The sequence below is a fragment of the Cyclopterus lumpus genome, chromosome 3 (assembly GCF_009769545.1).
Source record: "Cyclopterus lumpus isolate fCycLum1 chromosome 3, fCycLum1.pri, whole genome shotgun sequence".
Taxonomy (NCBI): Eukaryota; Metazoa; Chordata; class Actinopteri; order Perciformes; family Cyclopteridae; genus Cyclopterus; species Cyclopterus lumpus.
Window position 1 is genome coordinate 13,979,690 of NC_046968.1, and position 25,342 is coordinate 14,005,031.

General features: G+C 39.2%; 1 protein-coding gene across 1 annotated transcript in view; it reads right to left on the minus strand.

Annotated features, from left to right (window-relative positions):
• Positions 1–5,869: 5,869 nt before the first annotated feature.
• Positions 5,870–25,342, minus strand: part of galnt18b (UDP-N-acetyl-alpha-D-galactosamine:polypeptide N-acetylgalactosaminyltransferase 18b) — a 66,192-nt gene continuing 46,719 nt past the window's right edge. The window contains exons 7-11 of the mRNA XM_034529501.1: positions 19,330–19,515; positions 16,424–16,561; positions 13,836–13,931; positions 11,449–11,613; positions 5,870–8,196 (exon numbers count right to left, since the gene is read on the minus strand). Of these exons, the coding sequence (XP_034385392.1) occupies positions 8,050–8,196; positions 11,449–11,613; positions 13,836–13,931; positions 16,424–16,561; positions 19,330–19,515 (732 nt within the window). The 3' untranslated portion in view covers positions 5,870–8,049. The remainder of the gene's footprint in view (positions 8,197–11,448; positions 11,614–13,835; positions 13,932–16,423; positions 16,562–19,329; positions 19,516–25,342) is intronic.

Genomic DNA, 25,342 nt, shown 5'->3' on the forward strand with positions numbered 1-25,342 from the left:
AAACTCTGACAGCCTCGTCGAAATTCCACAAAATCACAAACACCACTTATGCACCATCAAAATGTACTCCCATCTGGAACAATCCTTATTTTATCCACACATGGTCCGATAAAGGCATCACATATTTGAAACACATCTTCTGGTTTCATTCCAAGTACAGCAAAGGGAGCAAACCATTTTTGGAATATCTACAACTTAAATCATCTGTTCAATCAAAACTTAACTAGGAACTAATTTAGAATTTCCGTCCTAAATGTTAGAATGAATTAACATCGCCTCAGCAAAAAAGCTAATCTAAAAAATGTAGAATAATATATCTGTCTGACCAAATATTATCCATAAACTCCAGAAAAGTATAATTAGACGTGTCCATCACTCCTGATGCTGACTTTTGGCACCACGTTTGCAATAACATCTTCTTCATGACAACAAAAATACAATACCCATCTACAACTCATACAGTCGAATGTACTCAACAGAATTAACTATGCTAGGCAATAAAGAATAAAAGGGATTCATGTCAGACATCTATTCACATTGCACACACAATAGCCTGGATACTATGTTCACACCACTTGGCACTGCACACCAGTTGAACCCTTTCTGAAAGAAATCAATAAGTCACTATCTGTCTTCATGGGCTGCCGCATCCTATTCTCCCCATTCACTGCTTACTAGGAGACATTTCAACAATAAATCAGAATAAAACAGACGATTACTCCCCGTAGTCCTAACTATCATCAAGAAAACTATCCTCATGAACTGTAAATCAAGGAATACCACACATATCACACACTGGAACAGTTTAATGGTAGACTACATTTCACCTGTGCTTATTTTATTACTGCTGACGATATTATATTGCTGAACATATTCAAGTAAATTTTATCACTATTTCTAACAATGGGATATTGTTAATGTGATGATGATATCTTTTTGTTGTTGTTGTTGTTGTTGTATACTTAAGTATTTTTTTTCTTCTGTCAATCAAAACCTCCCCCGCAACCCCAACCTCACCAGGCTGGGTCACCGGTGATATATGCAACTGACTGTTCTTGTCGTCCTTTTGTTGTTCTGTTTATTTTTAGTCTCTTGTCTTGTGAAATAAGTCTCAGTCTTATGCAAATCTGTTAAGTCTGGATGAGAGATGTCACAACCCAAAAAGGTTTGAAATCCCTTTTTTGATAAACTTTGTATAAATACTACCAAAAGATAGCGAGTAATTATGGCAGTCTGCACCTGTCTCATGCAAATATAAGTACAATATCTCCCTCTGAGATGTAGTGGAGTGTAAAGTAGCGTAAAGTGTAAATACTATTACTAATATAAATAAAATGTGTGCAGTTCTTGATACATGAGTCATTGTTTGACACTGACAGGAGGCCAGTGAATAAGACAGACAAAGACAGACAGGTTGGTTGGTTGACAAATTGCATGAGACAGGTGCAGAGAAGCAGTCATGTATTCAATCTTATCTGCATTCAGGAGAATTCAGAATAGGACACACTTGAGGGTGACAGTCACATTTCTTTGGATTCAAAAAACAGGTGACAAAACAACTTTGATGGCTATAATCTTTAATACATATGCTCTGCAGAGCTCTTAGTGTTTACTTAGACACACTGACATCTTTCAAAAAGATCTAAATCCAGTGAAAGAACAGAAGCGGTATCATCTTTAGCTGTGGAAGCCTTCGTGATCAATTCCTGTTCGGGAGGATCTTGTATCAAATGCAGCTCTGTGCGCAGGAGGACCAGAATAGAAATAGAGTTTTGCTTCAATGCTCACAAGATGTCTTTCTCAGCAGCCTGCAGGAGTGGAGTGGCAGAGTCTAAATCCAGATTGCAGTGATTAGACATTGTTGGAGTGTGTCTATGATGTGAGTTCATGGACTGCAACATTTTCTACTCATTTAGATGAAAGGCCAGTGGTGTCAGGGGTGGATTTTGTCAGCGAGCTGTCAGAAGGCTACTGTTGTTGTCGCAGCAATTTGGACCATAAATATGTTTCTGATCTAAGATAATGCACCATGTGTGTGTCAAGCACCAATTGAATTACCCTGTGTGATCTTCAAAATAGGTTTTCTATGGCCTTGCTTTGATCAAGTTTCAAAGTAAAAACTAATTGTGATTGCAGTTTGTTCATTGATTTTAGTTCAAATCTATTGATCATATTTCACACACGTAGACAGAAAGACAGAAGCAAAGCTAATGACACATTTTAGGTTTTCATTCAGCAAAAAAGGAATTCAGCAAGTTTGACAAAGTAAACTTGATCTAAATCAAGGTCATGATCAGTAATTCACTATTACTTTAAAAGAAGAATAATAGTAACAAAGATTTTCTCCAAATGTAACTTCAGTCAGAAGTTACTAGAAGCTAAAAGCAAATAATACAGTCAATACCCATTTAACGGTTTAATCTGATTTATAGGCTCCGTTTTGGAGCCTCATCCATCACTGTCAAAAGCCAGTTCAATTGAATTGGAGAAAATGGCACAATGACCGCAATACATCATTGTCTATGTACATCCTCTCACTTGTTAACAGTTATTGAATATAACAATATAGTAGCACAAGTATATTGATATCCCAGCTGCTCAGCCATCCATCCATCCATCCATTTTCAATACCGCTTATCCTCATTAGGGTCGCGGGGGTGCTGGAGCCTATCCCAGCTGACATAGGGCGAAGGCAGGGGACACCCTGGACAGGCCGCCAGTCCATCGAGGGCACATGTAGGGACATACAACCATTCACTCTCACATTCACACCTATGGGACATTTAGATATCAATTAACCTGCAGCATGTCTTTGGACTGTGGGAGGAAGCCGGAGAGCCCGGAGAGAACCCACGCTGCCACGGGGAGAACATGCAAACTCCACACAGAAGGACCGCTCCGACCGGGAATCGAACCCGCGGCCCTCTTGCTGTGAGGCGACAGTGCTAGCCACTACACCACCGTGCAGCCCAGCTGCTCAGCCAATGTATGGCTTTATAAAACGTGTGTTTTTGAATGGCATTTAGCTGAACTCTGTAATATTCAGGCTCATTGTTTTAACAGCTGAAAACAAAGTGACTATTAATGACCTGCAGTATTTAACTGGGAAACGGAAAGATAGCACAACAGATTAATGCAAGTAAAGGTTTCAAAGCTGCATTAATCAATATTTATATATGAACAATCGATCAAATAATTATGTGTATTGTGAAAAGTGTCTATTGTAGTGCTGAAACGACTTGCATCATCATTTCAGCTTATTGTTTGTATAGGGCTGCATACAGCAGGCAGCTATTTTCAGAAAAAAAGCTCCATAAAGCCCCTATTTACAACCTGCCCATCATTGCAACAAACAAACAAAGTTGGCAACTAGCTGCGGAGCATTCAGTGGAGAATAATACATTTGACAGGGAGGGAGTCCACGCCAGGTTGTATACTTAAAACCAACACAGTTTATTAAATGTCAGTTAACGAAAAACAAACAGTGGAGTATGCATATCAGCAAAGTCAGTAATGAAAGCCATGCGTGGACACGTGCCAAGTGTGCTGTGGAAATGTTGAAGGCAAAAAACCCAAGAGCAACAATGCTGGGAGAATGTCTGCTGAGGAGACTGTAGTGAGCACATGGACCATGCCCGGAAGGTCCAGGTGAGCTTAATCAAGCTAACAACCTTTGAATATCAGCCAACTGCCGGCTAGGTTGACAGAGCAGCCTCCAGGACAGTGGCAGAGGCGTCACATGACCCAGATATTTCTCTCGGGAGATGATGGAGACCAAAACAGAGCTAACAAAAGAGGACCGTTACTATTCACCAGGTGGTGAATCCTCCACCTATATAATATTAAAAATATTTGACAAAAGTACAAACATAAAATTAAATACAACTTGTTCTGCCCCCAAATTGTATGGTAATTAATGCAGCTTAAAAGTGGAAATTGTACCTCATTTGTTAATTATTCATCTTATTGATTAATTAAGGACAGACAGGATGGGCACACACTAAGACTACATTATTTCAGTGTGATCTTATGTCCTGATTCATTTGCCTGTGTGATTAGAGATGATTTACCCTTTATTTTCAGTCTTTTGATTATTACTTAAGGCCTTTCCATGAGATTAATTTCCAGTGTATCTCTTATCCAGCATCACATACATCACATACAGCACAGACAGATATGCACAAATACAAATTTGTTAGCCTGTTCATTTGCATAGGTCAAAACATTCAAGCGTGAAATAAAAAGAGGAAAAGATTAAAGTTACATCTGCATCTGCGGGCAATTACATCCAGTCAGCTAACGCACTCACCTATGGTCCGTCGCCTAGGGATATCATAGATTATGCAGTTTAGGACTTGTAGTCATGGCAACGCAGTTACAAGTCTGATTCACTCACACAAAAAAACAATTAACAGTGACATTTATCCACATGTGAAGCATTTTGGCTGCACGGTAAACATATAATTCTCGCCCACATGCATTGTTCTGGTAAATCATTTTTTCCGGCTTAAAGCATCCTCCCTCGAACACTGTTGTCTTCCTGTTTATTGTAAATGAAGATTACTTTCATGGCAGGGTTTATGTTTATTTTCAATATATCTGCTTGGACTATTCCCAGTTTCTTTTCCTGTGTGTTGTCCAGAAAGGTCCTGCAGTCACTGACAGCTTCCCTTCAGCCACCTGTGGCTCACCAGCAGGAGCGAGAACAGAGAAAACCTCCTCTCTGGATCTTGAGGAGTGTTATTCTCACTTCTGACAAGCTGCTTCCCTTTGCCATGAGGTATTAAAAACTGATTCCCCTGATCACACCATGACTTCTGCCAGGAATGTAGTCCTCAATGTTTTATGTCTCCCTGTCGAGTGCTGAAAATAATGACAAGACATGATAAGTTGCCTCTCAGAGCCCCCTCCCACAAGAGACACAAAGATGAGAGAGAGAGTGAGCGATATGCAGAAACACAGGAGAGAGAGAGTGAGCGATATGCAGGAACACAGGAGAGAGAGTGAGAGATATGCAGAAACACAGGAGAGAGAGTGAGAGATATGCAGAAACACAGGAGAGAGAGAGAGAGAGTGAGCGATATGCAGAAACACAGGAGATAGTGAGAGATAGTGAGGGGGATGTAGATACATATTTATTAATATGTTTATTTGCTTTATTGTTTCTAGAGTTAGATGAAAACAGCTATACAACTTTCATATCTGTAAGTTATCGCCTATGACTAGTTGCAAGAACAGCCCTGCTCTGCCCAACAGTATCAACATTCGCCTGCTACTGAGCCAGGACAGCGACATTTATTTATATAAAATACATATTTTTCATGGTAGGTGCCCAGTAAGTATGTGCATGCAGTAATCTAAAGCTTCACCTGAGCTACATACAGCTAGAGTGTATACCCAAATATTAAGTCCCAACGTGTAGCAAAGCTAAAAGAACAGAAAAATGCAATTTCTAGACAAATTGAGTGTGTAAATAATGGATTTTGAAAAGCTGACTTCAAAAGTTAAATAATACCAATAACGTATGAAAGATATGGAATATTTCCAGGTTTGTTGAAAAGTGGAGACTAAACACTGCCTTTAAAGTTGAAGGACGATGAATGAGTTGGAAAAGTGGGAACTGGCTCAAATTAGGAATTAGCTGTGTTGAATATTTTTAAAACATTTGAATTTGATTTAAAAGTTGTATAAAACTCGTAATAAAAGATGAGCTCTGTATTTTGAAAAACTAGGTCCCTAAGTAGTTTCCTCTTAAGATACAGGGACTTTTTAATTAGAAAAAACAAGCAGACAAGTTGGGGACTTTTGTTATAAAAAAGAAATAAAATCACCTCATCCTCTTAAGATACAGATTCTTTTATTTATCCCTTTTGGTTAAAATAGTTTTTACGTCATCTTTCATTTAAAAGGCAAAATCTGATATTTCTGTAAGTTTAAATGAAGCAGCACTCTTCCCAATAAAACCTGTCTCTTGTGACAAATTGCTCTAATGATCAAACTGTTCATGACAGTTGCTCCAGAAAGGCAGATGAGGTACCCGTTAAAAACCTGTCTTTAATTCTCATATCAAGGGCAATGACTGCAATTTTGCAAATGCTAGATCTCAAAAGGTAAGACAGACATATAATCACCCCTGGCCTCATCAAAATCAGGCCAGCTCTTCTTCGAGATGTGTGACTCATCAATGTGGGATACAGTTGGGTGTAACTTCTAATGCACATTTACAGGGAATAGAATCTCGGCAGTGTACTTTGTGCCAACCTAAAAAAAAAGATGAAAAAAACAAACCTATTTCAAGCCATTTTGTGGCACAAGATGATGTGCTAAATCAACAAGGGTGATACATTTATGTATGATCATGGAATATTAAGCAAATATACACACACAGATTCCCCATCTACAGCCATTTTAAAGCTGAAAGTAATATTTGGAACGAGCTCCCCAAGGCAATCAGTACGGGAGGTCAACTACAAGCAGATGTAAGTAATGTGCATGGGAATACTGTTTTGTTGAATTGCTTTCATTCAAAAGTTTGAGCATGCAGAAGCGCTCTTATTGCATATATTACGACGTGTTCGTGAGGGAGGTCCTTTTGATGAAAGTGGATTTCCATGTATATTTAATGCCATGGTTTGCCGAGCTCTGCTTGAATGTGGACGGTAATGAGGACTGACACGTTGAAAACAGGCTGTGCCACTCGTCTCCTCCTCAGGTGCACACAACAGTCACAGCAGAAAGCAGCCCCGTTTCTCTGCTTCTGCCCTTGCATTTGTTATTATAAACTGACATCACTTGTATGACTCTGTATTTTCTAAATGCTGTGCGCGAGTGTGCATACATCAGTCTATGCTGCTAATTAAAAGGTCATATTAACAGCCACAGCTATGGTGGCCCTGAGAGTTCAACACACTGCAACGAAAATAGAAATCGAAAAACCAAATACAAATTAAGAAAACATAGTCCTCAGCTTGACAAGCCATCAGGCCATTTTGTTGCCTGCTCTATATGGAAAAAATTGTACCAATGCAGAAACACACTTAAGTTGAACACCTGTCGACCATGTTGGAAAATGATCTAACAATGCAAGTGTATTTCAGTTTTAACATTCTGAATGATTGATCTGTGGTGTATATAGTGCACTGTAAAATGCCCTTCACATTATTGCATGTCTACATGAAACATGCAATAACATGCTGCTCACGCAACGCCTCCTCGCGTGCATTGGTATGTTCATCAGGTTCTCTGCAACTTGCAGCATTTCTATATCTGGTTGTGACTTTGCAGCGCATTTGTGGTACGCTGGTAGAGAGGTTTTCTACATTTGCTTGAGTTTTGTGTATTTGCACATGTTTTCTTAAGTTGCAGTGCATTGAACTCCCAGGACCTCCGTACACATTCAAAATGTTTGACAATCCAAAATCTATGTGGGATTTATACCAAATTCAAATACTTGTAATTTCAATGGAATGGCAACATTTTTTGATAAGATTTTTAACAGAACAAACACTTGCACTCAGTAGTTTACATCAGTTATTTTACAGTCATACATAACAAATGATCCAAATATTTACATGTAGAAAATAATCTTATAATATTATTTTTAGATTATTCCAACATTTTCCCACAACTGTTCAGCTGACTAGCGTAATAAACCTACAAACCTGAGACACTAAATAAAAATAATTACAGCAGGGACAGGTTCAGAAAACTTGCTACACAGTAGCAATTATGGACAAAGTACAAAAACATATTGGACCCATTACATCTTTTAAGTCAACGGAAATCTGACTGTACTGTATTTACCACAAAATATACCTAATATACTACCTTGTCAAAACTGCAAAATATCCGCCAACTATGGCTGATTTTGTAGGCAAAATAAAATGTTTAACATTTACGATGGGACGTCGACTCGGCTCATCGGAGGACATCGTGGTGCTCAAAAGGATCGTGTTCAACAATGCACCGCTCTTCTGTCAGACTCCTGCTTCTTATCCTTTCAGATGTGCACACATAAGAAACCACTCCATCTATTCAGTCCTGTGTCGTTCACAAGGAGCTGCTAAACAGCACGTTTGTGATGAACCATTTCTGTCCAGTGCATTTCTGCAGAGCCAGTTGGTAGCCAAACTCATTGTCGCTGCTCACTACAAGCTCTAGGCATCTCTTTGATTTCCTGTTCTGAATGGATCCTCCCTGAAAAGATAAAAGCAGGCTGGTGAAAACCGTGCTGGCCTCCAGAGAACAATTGTTGTGCACAATATAACTTTCCTCCTTTAAACCCACACTGCTGTGAATGGATATGGATGTGTGCGGCTGAAGCGCCCAGAGCACTGAGCGTTTTGGCTGAATCACACTACCATCCTCAGTGGGCCCACCAGATAGCATCAACAAGGTTTCAGGGCAAAAACTACATTGCAATTGCCAGTGTAGTCATTAGCGTTCTTCCTAGCAAGGGCCAAGATTTTGAGAGACGACACCAAAGAAAAAAGGAAAACCAGACAAAAACAGGCTATTGCGATGGAAGAGAAGGCATGAAGGATATGAAAACCTCAGTTTCAAAGCTGTTACAATATCGTTGAAATCTTACACAAACTTTAATATATCAGCTGTTGCCAGAGTCTGAACAGAGCGAGCACATTAGCTCTGCAAAAATATTTCAGCAAGTCCCGATGAATGAGGCAGAATTTTCCTCATTACGGTGTCGGGGCACTCCAAGGGCAAGTGACTGAAGAGGAGACTTTTAGAGAGCTGCGAGGAGAGCGCTCTTTATAATACTACGAGAGCAATGCTGAGGGATGTGGGAGGAAAATGACCTTAAGATTGGACAGGTTGTACAGACAGAACCAAATTACTCTTTGGCCTGAGTTTGGCCTGTCTGTGAGGTCCAAGAGACATTTTATTTTATAGATGGTAAAAACTGCTGAAAGTGGGCATTTATGGACCAATATATAGCCAGCCCATAAAAGCAGTGAACGGGGCAATCAAGGCATTTCTTTACTTAATGGTATCAGCTAAAACAGCCAGATTTGTTTCAGACCCCCGCTCAAGGTCATGCCAGCTTCAGCCGTGAACAGATTATTAAAAGTATTCTATTTTATGATGCGTCAACATTTTAACCATCTCCATGAAAATTGTTGAGGTTGAAAGCTTTGGAAACATTAATATTATTCTGTTTGCAGGATCAATAATTTACCGTTGAGCTCAATCATTATGTAAAAGAACATGAAAAAGAATATATTTATTTATATTTTTGAATTTTAGGTTTTAAGTTTCGACCAGAAATTAGGAAATTGTTTTACATTATTAACAATTTGACGCAGACACGAGCTCCACAGTCAGGTTTTCCACGGCTGGATCAGATCTTCTGCCAAGGCTGACAAAGGACCCCCTTAAATCACCTGTTTAAGCCCTATTCAGAAATGGCCTCAACTCTTAGTTGTGCGTCCTTGGTTAGGAGGGCTCTCGAGGTGCTTGGTATACCTCAGCATACCTACTTGCAGATTTATTTATTACTGTTGTCTTTAATAACCATTTGTTTTGATATTCAGGTAAGAAGCCTGAATCAAAAAATGGCAACCTTTAGGAATAACTAAAGATTTGACCAGCCTGTTCTTTTACGGACGGCATGACTAAGAGTAGTAATAAATACATACTAGTATATATACAATAGCAGACGAAACCAAGTAACATCTTATAGTCTTATGCAACAATATATTTCAAATACAGAATGACTGTACAGGCTAGGTGTTGGCTGGACCTAATGGCCAGAGTTTTGGGGATCTATTGAGGTATCGGGCCTAATAATTAGACTCAATTGTCATTCAGTTTCACTTTAACTCGGTCTTAGATATATGCAGAGATTTGAGTGTGCGGGTGCTTTTTTAAACTTAAGTTTGGTAATCTATAGCTTTTGTACCTCAGTTAAGTCCGATACCAGGTGAGCAGTTTTCTTCCTTCTGCTTCCAACTTGAATTCGGTCCAACAATTTCAACCAGTGAGCTGATTTCTTTGTCGGCTAGGACAAGTCACATATCGGTTCTGTGGACTTCATTTCTTAGACAATGAAGCATCGGTAGAAGTTGCTAAAAGCAGTTTATTTCAATCCATGGATTTTCACAGAGAGATGACGTCTCCATTCTTAATCCTGCCTACAAAGCTCTGATTGGCCAATTGTTTGTTTCTCAAACCTGCTGAAACAGCAACACATTAACACAACAACAGGCCTGGTCTGAAACAATTAAAGATGTGGGTCGTGATTCAGAGGCCTGGACTGAGGCCAAACTAAAACCCTGATAACTGGTAACTGATAGAGGAAGCTGCTGGGTTTAACTCTATTTGACAGGATGAATGTATATGTGAGCACACAGCATGTAGGGAGGTTGTTATTTGATTTAGGGTTCTAGGGTTTGCTAGGAATTTAATGATATGCTATATACAGAACAAACTGTATTTGTTACAGGAAAAAAAAGTGTATCACCCACACATACCCTCAGAACACACAGGCAGGAAGAACCATGCAGTCCCGCCCACTGAACATGTACCAATATAACAAATATTTACATATATTTATTTCCCTTATCAAGGCTTATCAAGATCACTTCTTCTTGGTTAATGAGAGGTTTTCACAGTGGATAGAGGAAGAAAATTTCACTTATAACATTTTAAAATATTAAGAATATCTTCACTTAATTTGGCTTTATGTAACATTTGAATCAAGATGAAACAAAACAATGTTTTCTTTCATTTGTATAGTGGTCCATTCGACAAAGTTGTTATGGATGCATCAGGAAATCAATTTCTACTTGAGCTCATGTGCAGTCAAAACTGTCAATAATTGATGCAAAAAATGCAGAGACTTGATACTCTCCAGCTTTCCTGATATGTCCCCATTCTGCGTATTCAATTATGCAAAGTTAACCACTTAAAGGTCATTGTGAAGAAATGTGATGTATATTAAACCTTTACACATTTTCACGTCATCGTGCTGTATTTGACATATTTGACTGGTTGTAACAAGCATCTAATATGAAGCACATTTGGTATTTTATGCATGTTTTACTCAAAGAGGAATTCAATCTATAATTAACGCTGCACTGACAGCATGGCAGAAAACAACAAGAGGTCTTTTGAGCCCGAATCCAATTCACCCGTTGTCATGGGGCCTTTTGTGAGGTGGCTGCTTGTTCTGTTAAAACACATTTTGCAAGCACAGCTAATGAAGGAAGACAATTATAAAGTTTAAATGACTTTTCAAGTGTAAATGAGGTAGAGAACTAAGGGGTCAAACAGTAAATTAAAACACTTAACATTAAAAGCTACCTCCACAGTTGTTTTTTCCTGTCACGTCCAACAAATTAACGTAACTGAGGTTGGATATGAGCAGAAAACTGCAGCTTAACCTTGTGTGTTCTGACCATGTGTGAAGGCTGTGTTCAGGGGTGTCACCTGAGTGAAGAGCCAGTGGAGCTTCATGCGTTTGGCGGCAGCATAGCCGCACTCGATGAGGCGCGGCTTGCTGTTCACGTCCACCAGGCACTTGTTGTCGTCGTCATCAACCGTTGGACTGAGGAGACCGATGTGGAGCTGCTGAGCACTGGTGTAGTACACATTCTGCAAGAAACACCACATCCTGCTACAAACACACTGCTAAGTGCTGGACTGGAGGCTGAGACTGCTGTGGTTGACATTTCGATAATGGTCCCTGCAGAGCTGCATATGACCATAAAGGTAATAAACTATGCAGCAAATGAGGATTGCTCTTGGGTTGTCTTTGGGTATGAAAGAGACATTTACATAGACTAAATATGCATATTTATACAGTTATCCTGAATGAATGGAGGACAAGAAAAAAAACGAAGCAAAGCATTGTTAATTCAGTAATAGTGAGAAAACCCGAATAATTCTGACTCTCTCTTGAAAATCATTTTCAGGAATTTGGCAGAAGAAGAATTTTCTGTATTCAAAGAGGGAAAAGGCTTTGCAGTTTGAGCATGAGAGGGGGAGGAGAGAGGGAATCTGTGGATTGTATTTACAGACAGACAGAGCGGTGCTCAGTGTCTGTTGGTGTAACTGTGACTTTAGTTTGTTGTAGTGCACACGCAGTGACAAACTAGAGGTCGGGAAAAAACATGGATGGACTTAATTTAGATCACATTATTACTATTTTACATACAATTAGTTAAAAGAACAAATTCATAGAAATTGTATTAAAGGAAGGATACATAAATTGGTATGCAGAAGTAAAATGATAAAGAGGCGTAACAAGAGTATGAAGGAGTTAGATTTATATCAGACATTTAAATGGGGACTTTATCAGTAGAAGTGTATACATTTCATGAGCTTGTCTCTCACCCAGCACCTTGATTAGCTGTCAAAGCACCCAAGAATATGTTTTTTTTTTATTAAAACAAAAATACAATCGGGGTCAAGCCTGCTTATTCTGCTGCTTGTCTGACTTTCACTCTTTTCTTTCTCTAAGTCTCATCTCATATCGCCCAAACAGCCTCTTGCCTCGTTCCCACCAGACGTTAAACAGTCTGACGAGTGTGAATCTTTTATTTGTGCTGCTCATTTTGGGAGCAGCGCAGACTGCCAGGCCGCGAGTGGCTGTGCTTTCTACTGTTGCTGTGCATAAGTCGGTATATTGTATTACTGCTTAAGCTGAAGTGCTGTACTGTATGATTGCTGACAACGTGCTCTTGTAAAGTCAGTCACGTGTTGGATTGTAAGCTTTGGAATACGCTTTATTTGTATGTGTCCCTGTGCAATTTCCTTTCAGCACGTTGATGTACTGCAGTTACAGCAACACCTCGGATACAATGATACAACTCTCCCAAAAGCAACTCAGTGACATTTTGAATGACTACAGCAAACATTTGATGAGTACATGTGTCATTTTAGAGGCAATCCTGGGTTTAATTCCTCTCCATGATGTAACACTTAAACATAAAAATAGAGAGACTAGATTTGTTTTACAGAGGAGATCCCTAATCTCATTAGGAACGCTGGTGCTACTCCAATCCATTGTTTGAAATGCCTGGATTTATGAGAGACTTATAGCATACAACAGATATATAATTAGCCATTTTTAAAGTTATCTAGGCTTCCGAAAGAATTGTAGAAGTTGAGTTTTTAAAGGAAAAAGTGTTACTGAGATTCTACAAGATTCATTTGAATTAAGAGGGATAATGAAAGATCAAGTTTACGTGTGTTACGGCAAGGTTAAACAATCTCTGAAAACAATCTTCTCAGACATAATGGGATGGAGGAATCGATTGGAGCTGGAAGACGCTGGAGAAAGTAAATGATAATCAAGCTGTGTTAACATTTGTAGACACTTTAGTGCCTATTATTTGGGCAGGATTATGTCTTGAAAGAGTAGTCCAGAGATACGGTTTTCGAGACATGATTGATGAAAAACAGGAGCAAGCGGTTGAAATGATCCTGAAGTCTAACAGACAGCATGACAAATGTTCAGGGACAATCTAACTTAATAAAAAATAATAAAACAGGATTTTACATTGTGTTTTGTCAATAACGTGGCATTTACCCTGAGGTTACTCAGTTAGGACATGTCAGTCCTAAATGGAGGTATATGACAAATGAGATTAATATGTATTTAAAAACATAGTGTTTCTGTAAAGGGCAAAATATAAAACCTGATCCCGTTTTATGAGGTAAAGCTACTGAGATGGATCCAATCTGAAAGCATCTTCGAAATAAAAACAGGTTTTATTGAGTAAGAAAATCCCGAGATGGAAATAAAATATAGAGGTGGTATATTAAATCTTTATGCTGCATAACACAGTGGTGTGGAGACAGAGGGCTCTAACCTGGGGTGTCATCCCGTGACAGAGATACAGGATGGGGACATTGTCATTGTCGGGCCCCTGGTCCAGACATAGATCATTCTTCAGAGAGTTTTTCAGCTAGCAGACAAAGAAAATCACAAGTACAGATAAATAAACACATTCTATGAATTGTCTAGGTGTAAAATCAATGATGTGACAGTGTTTGCAAGCACAAACTAACCTAGACGTTATTCATAATCAGGTCAGTATTGCTACTGTGAATAATGGTTTCTAACTTTGAGAATGCACCAGTGAGAGCTTCAATTTGAAACCATCACAATTCAAACATGTTCCACAATTTTTCTCCGGCAGACTTTATTCAAACATAAGGAGGACCGCTTTCAAATGAGACATTTTGGATGTGTTGATGGCCCTGAAAACCTTTTTCTCTCAATCAACTTCTTACTATAAATGATGAAGTCCTACGTGAACACACTGTTTTCAGCTAAAGTTGTGACATATTTCACAGGATAAACACACCCAAACAATCCTGACAAAGCAGATTAGCTGAGTTTTTGATTCTTGAACTCTTACTAAATAATACCGTAAGATGTTTTTCTTTTCTTGATACTTATTTATTCATGAATATATAATGTTATAAGATTTAAGAATTTTTCAGGGACTTTGAGACTTAACTTTTGATTAGTTAATTATCCATACATTCTAAGATATTTGGGTATATACTGGATACTGTGTTTTGAAAGGTTAGTGAGGTTTAAAGAACACAGAATGTGCAGCATTGAATATAAAAATTGATAATCAACCTTTTTACCCATTGATAAAGAATACTAAGATTATCTTGAAATAATATCTGTAATATTATGTATTTTGTATTCATGGTCATCTATATTTTTGTCACAAATTAATGCAGTATTTGGTGTTAAAAAATATGATAATATCTGGATAAAAGCTGGAAATGTTTTGTGAGGTGAATAAAACATTGTGTACTATGAATAATGGTAACATATACTTCCTGTGTGATGTCCAGTTCACAGACTGCCAAAACACAGTGAGAGTGAGGCAGCAGCATCTAGCATCTGCTCTCTTCAACTCTGCAGTACATTATTTCCTCTACAGGGGAAACTATTATCCAAACATTAAGCACTACCTGCTGCAGTGCGCGCTGTTGATATGGAAATGTATCCACATGGTGTAGTGAGTTTGGACAGGTGTTTAAAAACCAAAAAGCGAAAGAAAAAAATGATCATCGAACCAGCATCAGCCTCGTACATTCTCTGAGATTCACATAAAGAGAATATCAATATTAAAGGCTATTTAGAGAAAATACAGAAGATCTAAAATAATATAAAACATGAATCATACACTGAATCCTCTTAAATTCATTTTTGCTTTATAAAAATGTAAATCAGAAGCTTGATGAACATGACTCAGACTTTGAGGCCCAGAGGGTTATTCATGTGCATTATGACAAAGGTCTGCCTGATTGTGAGATACAAACTGCTCCGCAGGGAGCTCCATGGATAGTGGTTTTGCGTGGGGAGTGTATTAGGTAAAGATGTGAGAACAGAAGAACACAGCTATGGGACGATTCAGCTCCCCATTGGCTCAGGAGATGTCTACTTCTATCTGGTAATCAGTAAATACACAGGCAGCTCAGGTCTACCAGTGTAAATATAGTACATATGCAACAGTGACACCTGTGGGGACATCAGCTTAAAGCAGAATGGCATTTAGAGCATCTTTTAGTGTTTGAATGAGACGTAATATCCTTCCTATTTGATTGCACTGCTCCATGTGGGCATGGCTCAGTGAATACGGAGCCATACAGCGCTGTAGAGGAAAGTTGGCCTCCACCTGCAGCTCCCTTCACCCACATGTTTTAGATCAGGAGGAAGAGAGAGTTATGAATAAATTAGAGCTCAAAACATTCTTTGGAAATGTCAAAGTTTTTGCAAAATAATAAATAAATGTATTCATGCAAGAGGCTTGGCATGTAACAACTCTTCAAACCACCACGACTGACTAACCCATCAAATGCACGTCGCAAATATAGAATAACGAGGTCAACTTACTTGAGGAAATGAATGTAATGAGGCTGGCCTATTTCCTCACTGTCCCCATGCACCATTTGTCAGTTTGTAATGAAAAAGAAAAATCATCCATACAACATAGAAAGTGGTGCCATAATACTATGTGTGTCACTGTGTATTAGGGTTCTCCACAGTGATGCGAGGTGGGAGGACAGTGGAAATAAAGCAAATAGCAATGGGCAAATAGAAACACTGCCAACCCCATTGGCTGTCACTTTTTCTGGCTTCTATCACTAATACAATTCAGCTGCAAAGCCCTCAAGTAGGAAATACTACATCTATATTTAAATGAATCCATATGTGTCTGTTTTCATTGCAGTAATCTAACATAAATTATTCCCCTGTAACTTCTGAATCGAGAAGGAAAGAGTGCCGTTACTGCAGCAAACCTCCTCTTTGACAGCAGCCGTCCGGATCCCAACACAAGGGATTAAAACTATTTGCTCAGGCACGGTTTAGACTTGTTTTTGCTTTTGCAGACACTGGATTGCATTTGGGATGAAGAGGCAGGGGGCTTACTACTCCATATGCGATGGTGTCACTGTACATCCTCATCTCAGGGTAGATGTTGACCAGGTACCATCGGAAAGTTTTACACTGCAGCCTCTTCCTCAGAGCCTTCCTCTCAGAGATATCACCAATATCAATGCCCGGGTCCTGGGTAAACACACACACGCACACACACAGAGAGAGAGAAGCACATAAAGCATACAATTGATTAACTGTAGCTAGTGGAGAAACAGTAAATGGGCCATTGAGGATCATTGTGTAGCCATTTGTTGTGGATTTGAATAGTGTCTGTAGGGTTTCGATTTTTCCCTGTTCTGACTCAAAAAACAGCTGCTGAACTATTTCAGCTGCCAAATGTTGCACTTTTCATTCCATTAAATCTATCTGATGACTATCGTTACTGGATATATTTCAGATTAAGATTGGACATAGAAAAACATGCATATAGTCTTATAGAATACATTACTTTGTTAAGATTAAAACAATGTGTTTCCTCTCTAAACAAGCACAACTGCCTGAGCCCCAAAGATACAAAGATAAAAGACAAAAAAAGAGAATAATTTTGTACAATTGTGAACCAGAACTTGGTTTCACCATCTCACAAGCCCTCAGATGTATCTTGTGACCCTTTGGAGGGGCCTAACCCCTGGCTCAGAAACTAAACTACCCATAGAAATAGAATGAGAGTAGTATTAGCATTGCAGGATGTTCATAGCGGCAGCCATTTTCATGTTTACCGTTGCCATTGCAACGGGCTGACCTCTCTAAAAGCCTGACCAGCAAGTCACGGACCCCCTGAGGACCATAAATGCAGTAGGGGTAGTGTGAAGCATGGAGAGGCATCTTTTGCGTAATACCCTGCTAGAGAGGAATTTGTAACATACCAGGACACACAGATGTTGATAAAGCATGATCAGCATAACAACTGACAACAATCGCCATTTTGTTTTGAACTAGTCAAATGACATGGGCAAGCAGTTCAATGTCCCTTCTACTCTCATTATTTTTCTATATGACTGTATGTAAAAAAGCAACAACAGTAAAATATTTATTACACATTGATGCACCAGAGTACTCTACTAACATCATACACAATATACAGATCTGTCAGAGGGGCACATTTTATGCAGAATGAGTAATGGTGCTCTGATACTTCAAGTACATTGAGCTCCTAATGTATTTCTACTTAAGTAGGAAATGCAATGCAGAATTTTTAAAGTGGTTACTTTGACCTAAGTTAAGGATCTGAGTACCTCTTTCAGCAATGCATGTTACCATCTGCCCCATGTTGCCCCCTCCAACGCTGCATCCTCATTAACATCATTGATGCCTCTTTAGGAACTCAAAAGCTAAAGTGGGGGGTAAATGTTGCTGATTTGGCTTTCTGGTACTCAAAAACAAAAAAAAGGTGTACTCAGATGTAATTCATATGAGCACAGTGTTGATTTAAAATAAGACTGACAATTTAGTAGTGGCTAGCAAGGGACTAAAGCTGGGGCTACATTTCATGCTTCTTCAGTACAGACTTAAATGCCTCATTATTGACTGAATGAATTGCCTGCAGATGTTCATCTATTCATAACGTGGCTTTACATATTCAAACAGCTTATGCAGGAGAAGAAAAAAAGACATTTGACATAGCCTTTGAGGGATTCTACTTTAACATAAGACAACATAGTACGGTACATAACACTTTAATTTACTGAATCCAGATTTAAATGAAAAGCAGTCTCACAAAAAACAGATATATAACAATAATAGAGCCGTAGAGACACAAGGCAGCGTACAGTATATACGCGTCAGATAGACTGTAATACACGCAAACTGTGAGACATGTTGTACTTTATTTTTTGACACTGCAGAAGTCTTTATTCAACATCTCAAACTGCACAACGCCTTTAAATAGAGATTTAAAAGGTGATTGTTGAAAAATTACATAATTTAAAAGAATTAATTATGCACATCATTTTTCTCTCTGTATTATTTATAGTTGCAGCTCCTTTAATTCATCTTTTAAAATGCTATTGTCGTCCTTTGTATCTAATTTTTTAACTGCTAATGCCTCCATTTAGAACATTTTATTGAATCATTACGTATTTATTTATTCTGTGGCACGTATTTAATTCAGGCCATTCTGTAAGTAACATGAAATAATTTCATTTGAGCCTTCTGGAGGTGTCAGGGGCCTGATTCAACTCAACATCTGTGATGGCAGGAGAGCAGCTGATAACAGACGACACTCAACCCCCTGACATTTAGATTAGGTGGCTGCGGAATGGAGCTGCCTGCTGGTGCCATAGTTATCATCTGTATTCATATTTGTGGATTTGTGCATAATTTTTTAACATCTGATTTGGACTTCTGTGGGAATGCTACCGTTGGACAATGATGCAAAAGGCAGCAACATCAAATCCTGTGTCTAGGTGACATGAAAAAACATACTCTGCCTTCTGTCAATTAAGCCTGCAGAGAGTTTATGGCTGACATCTGACATTTGAAAAATGGGACATATGTACATGAGGATTGTGTTGAAGAGTTCATGCAGTTCAGCACGATTTCACCTCAGTTGACAATAAAACTGTGAAGCTTAAAGGACATTATGGTGAGGACAGCTAAAGATGCAATTTAAGGGTACCGCCAACCCCCTGATTGAAAGATGGACCTGCTAACCACTGACCTATAGTCTCCCCAAAAATCAGAATTTTACAGGTTCGATAAAATAAAGACAATACACAAATACAGTCATATATTTCTAGTAAATATATAGTAAATTCTAATAAATAATATTATACTAGTAAATAACTACGTATAATAACTACGATGACACCTTTGTATTGTAGATGACTACACACAGATGGCAGAACTCACCAAATGTAATACATATGGTCAGTGAAAGAAAAACACGATTAACTCACCTCCATGGGAATATTCCACGCCATGTAGACATGGCTTTTAAACTCATCCATCCACACTTCTGCAACTCTGAGGGCGTTTCGCCGCACGTGAGACGTCAGATCCTCCGTGTAGGGTTTATGGGCACGCTCTATGTGGGCGATGCGAGCACAAGGCAGGACCTCAACACTGCCGCCACACTGCCAAACCTGGTTTCAGACATTACAAATACAAATATAAGCGAATACTGTCATTCACCTACTGCATTCATGAGTCTGCTTTAGGAAATCCAAAAGTTACATTACACGCACACACGCACACACACACACACGCACACAGCCACACAGCCTTTAATACTTGACACCAAAAGCTGCTGCACAGATGTTGCTGTGAAATACTGTTGCACCAGACGTTCATGCTTGCTAGAAGTTAGCAGCACTGAAATAATGTTTGAAGAAGTTTACTTTTGTAAGACAAATGTTTCAGAAAAGCCAATTCCTTGTGCTGCTATAAAAAACACAAGTGTACTGACTTTTCTGTGTTGAGCTATAAACCCTCATTCTTTTCCATTGTTCTATTCTCAGTCATTTTTGTTATTTTTAATACACCTATCTAGTTCTGATTCCACTGTCATACTTAAAAACAGACTGAGGTCTGAGAGCATTTAAGAGGATCTCAGAGCAGTGGGTTTTGATGGCATCACCTCTAGGGTGCTTAAAGCACGTTTTGGCCCTTCATCATCATCTGTAGCCTACTGTATCCTTGACTGTGAGGAGGGAGTCCCTGTGGTGGGAAACGTTAATGTCCCAGTGCCCAGCAAGAGCAGCCCGAGTCCTTGATGACTAAAAGTCAGTGGCACTAACACCTCATATAATGAAGACCTCTGGGAGGCTTTAAACCCTGGTGCAGGGATCTCTGCAAGCTTTTCCAAAATGTGAAAATCTATCCAACAAATAGTGGCAATAAAAGACTCATGACGACTCGATGGAAATGTAGTAAAGATATTTGGTGTGCATGCGATGAAACTTAAACATTTTTTGCAGCATGTGTAATGTTCACTCAAATATTTGTATACTGGATGCAACAAAAACAAAGAAAAAGATGCAGTTGCCTTTTTTCCATGTTTTTTTTAATTTTTACAATGACGTTCCACCATACATTTCAAATCAACATGTATTCAAGCATTACATGTGTTGGTTAAGGTTTTTTATGTAATTATTTCATGTATTATTTAACAGCTCTAATTGTATTCTTTAACATCCCTAAATCAGTTATTAATATTTCAAATAATTTTGTCATCTTTTGATTAACATTTATACATATAAAAGGATGTGCATTTCTGAGTTACAAAAACTTTGAAGAGAACTATTTTAGAATCAAAGCTTCAAGGGAAATTAATTAGGAAATTAATTTAGCCGCACAATGCTGCAGATTAGTATCTGAAGAATTTGAATGGCATCGCAAAGCATTTCAACGATGCAATGAAGATGGGCTACTCTGTTTACATGCTCTCATTTGTATGGGGTCATCAAAGGAGATGTCACTACCAGAGTCTGTGGAGGATCCTCAGAAACCATGTGAATGTGCTGAGCTTAACATTAGTCCAGGTAGGGGCGGACTGGGGGAAAAAAATGTTACTGCCAGACCGGCCCACTCAATGCATCACATTTATCGACCAGTCAGTGGCCTACTTGGAAAAATATGCATACACTTATTATGTTGGCTCGCGCTCAAAAACAGCTTTGTCTGCGAGCGAGTGACACAAGTTTTGAGTAGGCTATGATTAACATTTAATAACACCTAAAAAAGTTAGACTGACGGAAGAGATTAGATGAGTAAAGAAGATGGAAACCATGAGTGTGAATACAGTAGTAGTATAAATGTCAGTGATTATTGACTTTAGATATTATGCTGCATTACTATCCCGACTATTCGCGTCATTCGCGCCGGAGAAGGGGCGTGGCTTATCACAGTGGAAACGGTTATCATTTCCGCCATCCACCATGGAAGAAATTACCACTATTTCTGCTTTATACTTGTTGTGGAAATCCCACATCAAACGCCCTCTGTTTGGGTTCATAACATCACCCGTATGCACAGACAGCTCGGTGAATTTCACCGACCACGTCTGGTTAACTGCTGCTTCCAGCGCGACTAGAGTACCAGCAGCCAGTTTAATTCACCAACCGCAGGACCTCGGTGATGACGGGCGGAGCATCTCGACGCTGATTGGCTTTCGCAACTTGGGCGAATTTGTTGGCGAATGAGGCAAATGTTTCGCTTAGCGCTATTTTCTCGTAAAGCTTTTGGTGTGAACGCAGCATTACAGTACATTTAACATGTTCTGTGAAGCATAGAATATAGCCGGTATTCCCTCTGGCCCGCCCACCCCTGAGTCCAGGACACCCGGAGTTTCAGTAGGAATAAGGTTGAAATGGACAAATAATTGAGTTTGTGATCTCAGTCTGGGTATTTCAATTCAATAATATAAACTGGTTAGTTGTGGTAGCTGCAGTGGTGTCCCGGTGTCACACTGAAACTCCAGATTACTGACAGATAATGTTTTTGTTTGTGTGCCGTTTCCAAAAGATAAAATAAGATAATCCTTTATTAGTCCTGCAGTGGGGAAATTTACAGGATTACAGCAGCAAAGGGATAAAGTGCACACAATCCATAGTAAGATCAAATATAAACAATAGGCAGTAAACAGTAAATAAAACAGTAAATAAGCTACGGTAACTGAATAATATATACACAATAATATATACACACAGGCAGAATAGATATGGCTATTTCCACAGTGTATTGATATTAATATTGCACAGGTTGGAGTGAATGAAGTGATTGAAGTGTTTTTAAGTGTTTGTGGTCTACTGGGAGCTCAGCTGGTTGTGCAGCCTGACAGCAGCAGGAAGGAAGGACTTGTGGTTCCTCTCCTTCACACACCGGGCGGGGGTGAAGCAGCCGGTGGCTAAAGGAGGTGTACAGAGCTGCCAGGGTGTCCTGCATGGGGTGGGAGGTGTTGTTCATCAGGGGAGATAGCTTAGCCATCATCCTCCTGTCTCCCTCCACCTCCACCGTATCCAGTGGACACCCCAGCACACTGCTGGCCTCCTTGACAAGTGTGTTCAGTCTCTTCCCATCAGCTGTCGAGAGGCTGCTGCTCCAGAAGACCACTCCATAGAAGATGGCTGATGCCACCACAGAGACAAAGAAGGTCTTCAGGAGTGCTCCCTGCTCTCCAAAAGACCTCAGTCTCCTCAGCAGAAAGAGTCTGCTCTCACCCCTTTTATAGAGTGCGTGTGTGTGGTCAGACCAGTCCAGTTTATTGTTTAAAGTAGAACAATAACATTATTTTAACATAGTAAAAAAATTATGTTTACAACAAAAACACCTCAAGTCCAGCCATGCTAACATACAGATCAGCACACTGATCCAACCAGAAGGTTCCTGGTAATAAACCTTGGTTGCAACGGTAGTTGATGCTAAGGTCTTTATTTAACTGATTAGTCAATTAACAGAATACTAACTGACAAAATATTGTGGGTTTAAGCTTCTGTGGATTTGCTCTGTGAGATATTGAAGTCTTGGGAAAACATTATCTGTTGCAGTCTTATCCCTCCGAACCCGATTAAACAAATGACTTTGAAGATTTGTTCAAGCTGAAAACAATTGTGCCATCACTTTCTAAAAGCTACTTTCTGTACGCAACATTAGCCTCCCAAAATATTTAGGCCTTCATTCTTTAGTGTCAACTTTCCTTTCAGACAATGAAACAAACGCCTCAGAATATTTGCCTGCAGTTAACCACTAATCGTCTGCTGCCTATTTTGCAATGGGTCATTACTGTCAACATACAGCAGAAGTCTTCCATTACTACGGAGGGCTGCACTGTTATTCCATTCAAAATGTAAAACATGTATACAACGGGATATTCCTAATATTGCACTCCACCATCGAATTTGAATGCATGACTCACGATTTCTTAGTGTGCTGCTGAAGCGGAAAGCACGGTTCAACAGCAATTGCAATAAAGACATACAGACACTTTACGGTGGCACCATCTTGGATGAGAAATTTCACCTTCACACTTTCAAAAAGTTGTCAAATAAATAGAAAATCAAAAAAAATTCGGACACTCGGTCCACATTATTTAGGAGACGTATTATACTGGGCCCACTTCTATACAAAAAACTCCAATCACCACTTTTGGTCTACTTTGTGTTATTAAAAGTCAGGTCCTCACTCCACCCAGTCTCCCTCACTCCACAGCGACCGGACAATCTCAGTCAGGACGGCACAACCACTCCCTTCCCTTGTGAACTTAAAAGCTCATCTCCTTAAGAAATGCCTCACGTCCCCTGCTCCCACTTGTATCACACCCCTTTCGTTCCACATCCTCCTGCAAATATAATTTATTTTTCTCGCAGAGATGGTCTCACATTTCAGCAGTGAAATGTGAGATAATGTCAAATCTATTATCAGGGCACCATCAGCCTGAGCCTATAAGCTATTTTGTTTTACTGCTGCACTCATCATAATTTGCTCTGGATAAGAGCAAGAGCTAAATACCTTTAATGTTAAAGTAATGCAAGTGGAAGTGCTTTACTAATTCTTTTGTGTACAATGATGCCAGTTACCAAGCAGGGCGTCTACTGGCTTAAAGAGGATTTTGATGGGAGTTTGCAACATCCTTGAGGACATGAAGTATAGTAATGATGCTGTTTTATGGTGCAGCAATATGTCAATTTGTATTACAAAAAATACAATCTCCAGTTTAATGGTTAGATTTTCAATCTGCTTACTCATTTTATGAACTTTTTGCAACCTCGTTTGTGTATGGTTTGCTGCTTTAAAGTAGTCCACGCTAAATCTATCTTTAGACTGTCAAACACTCACCCCCCGCAGGCTTGAAAGGCAGCTGTAACATTGTTTTTTTCTTCACTAAGAACAGCAGCAGCTTTAAGTCGTGTCAGTTGCAATGGATTCCAACATGTTCACGGCCAAGAAAAGAATCAAGGCATACATCAAATGTTTAAAACCACATTTCTCTGCTGCTCGTGCATGTCCTCAGTATTGTTAGACTGACTAAACACAAAGCTCCTCTGGCTACTTCCAACAGGAGCAGTGTGCACATTTTACACTAATATGAGCCTACCCAATTATCCCTATGCTAGACTATTATGGAGAGACTATTGTCCTATAATAACTTAGCAACTGTTACTAGGTACAGCAAGTGTGTGAAGCTTTGGGATTCTCCACATGCTGAAGCTTGCTGGGGAGTGGAGCCTATTGAAGTGTTACCCCCTGATTATCAATAATGAAATACCCCATTATTACTATATACGTTTGACCATGAAACATTACTTGTGTGGAAATGTGGCCCCATCTTGTTGATGATCATTTTTAAACATGAAAAGAAACGCAACATAAAAATAAATAATGTCTTCAGCCTCTTGACAGGATGAGCAGAACCTCAGGAACATTTCGCACCATATATTCTTTTGATTTATGCTGCTTCAGGAATTTTCATTTTTCATTTCATACCCGTCTGTATATCTGAAGTGTATCTATTGGCTTTCACCTCCCTGCACCACCTCTCCTGTACATCCAGAAACCCTAACTGGCTTTAAAATAACCCTAATATTTCCAACTGCATTCATTTCACATTTCCTCAGTTTTTTTTATGACAAAACCCTTCACATCAAAGCACAGACTCACTTATAAGGTAAAGCTGAGCTTCCTCTTTTGCTGCCCAGAGCTCATTGAAGCAGTGCAGACAATTGCCGTTGAGATTCCACTATATGTGTATCAATCCGCTCTCTCTGCTGTCTGAAAAGGAGGAGTGCATTTCCCATCCTCTCCACAGGAGATTGAACAGAGTTACACAGGTGATGTAACTTGACAACATCTTCCGATCATGTGCAGACAATTTTACATACTTTGAAATAAAACTTGTAATGGCAATCTGGTACAAGAAAACTACAATTACATTAAATACAAGTCTATTTAAAATGTCCAACTTTCAACTTCCTA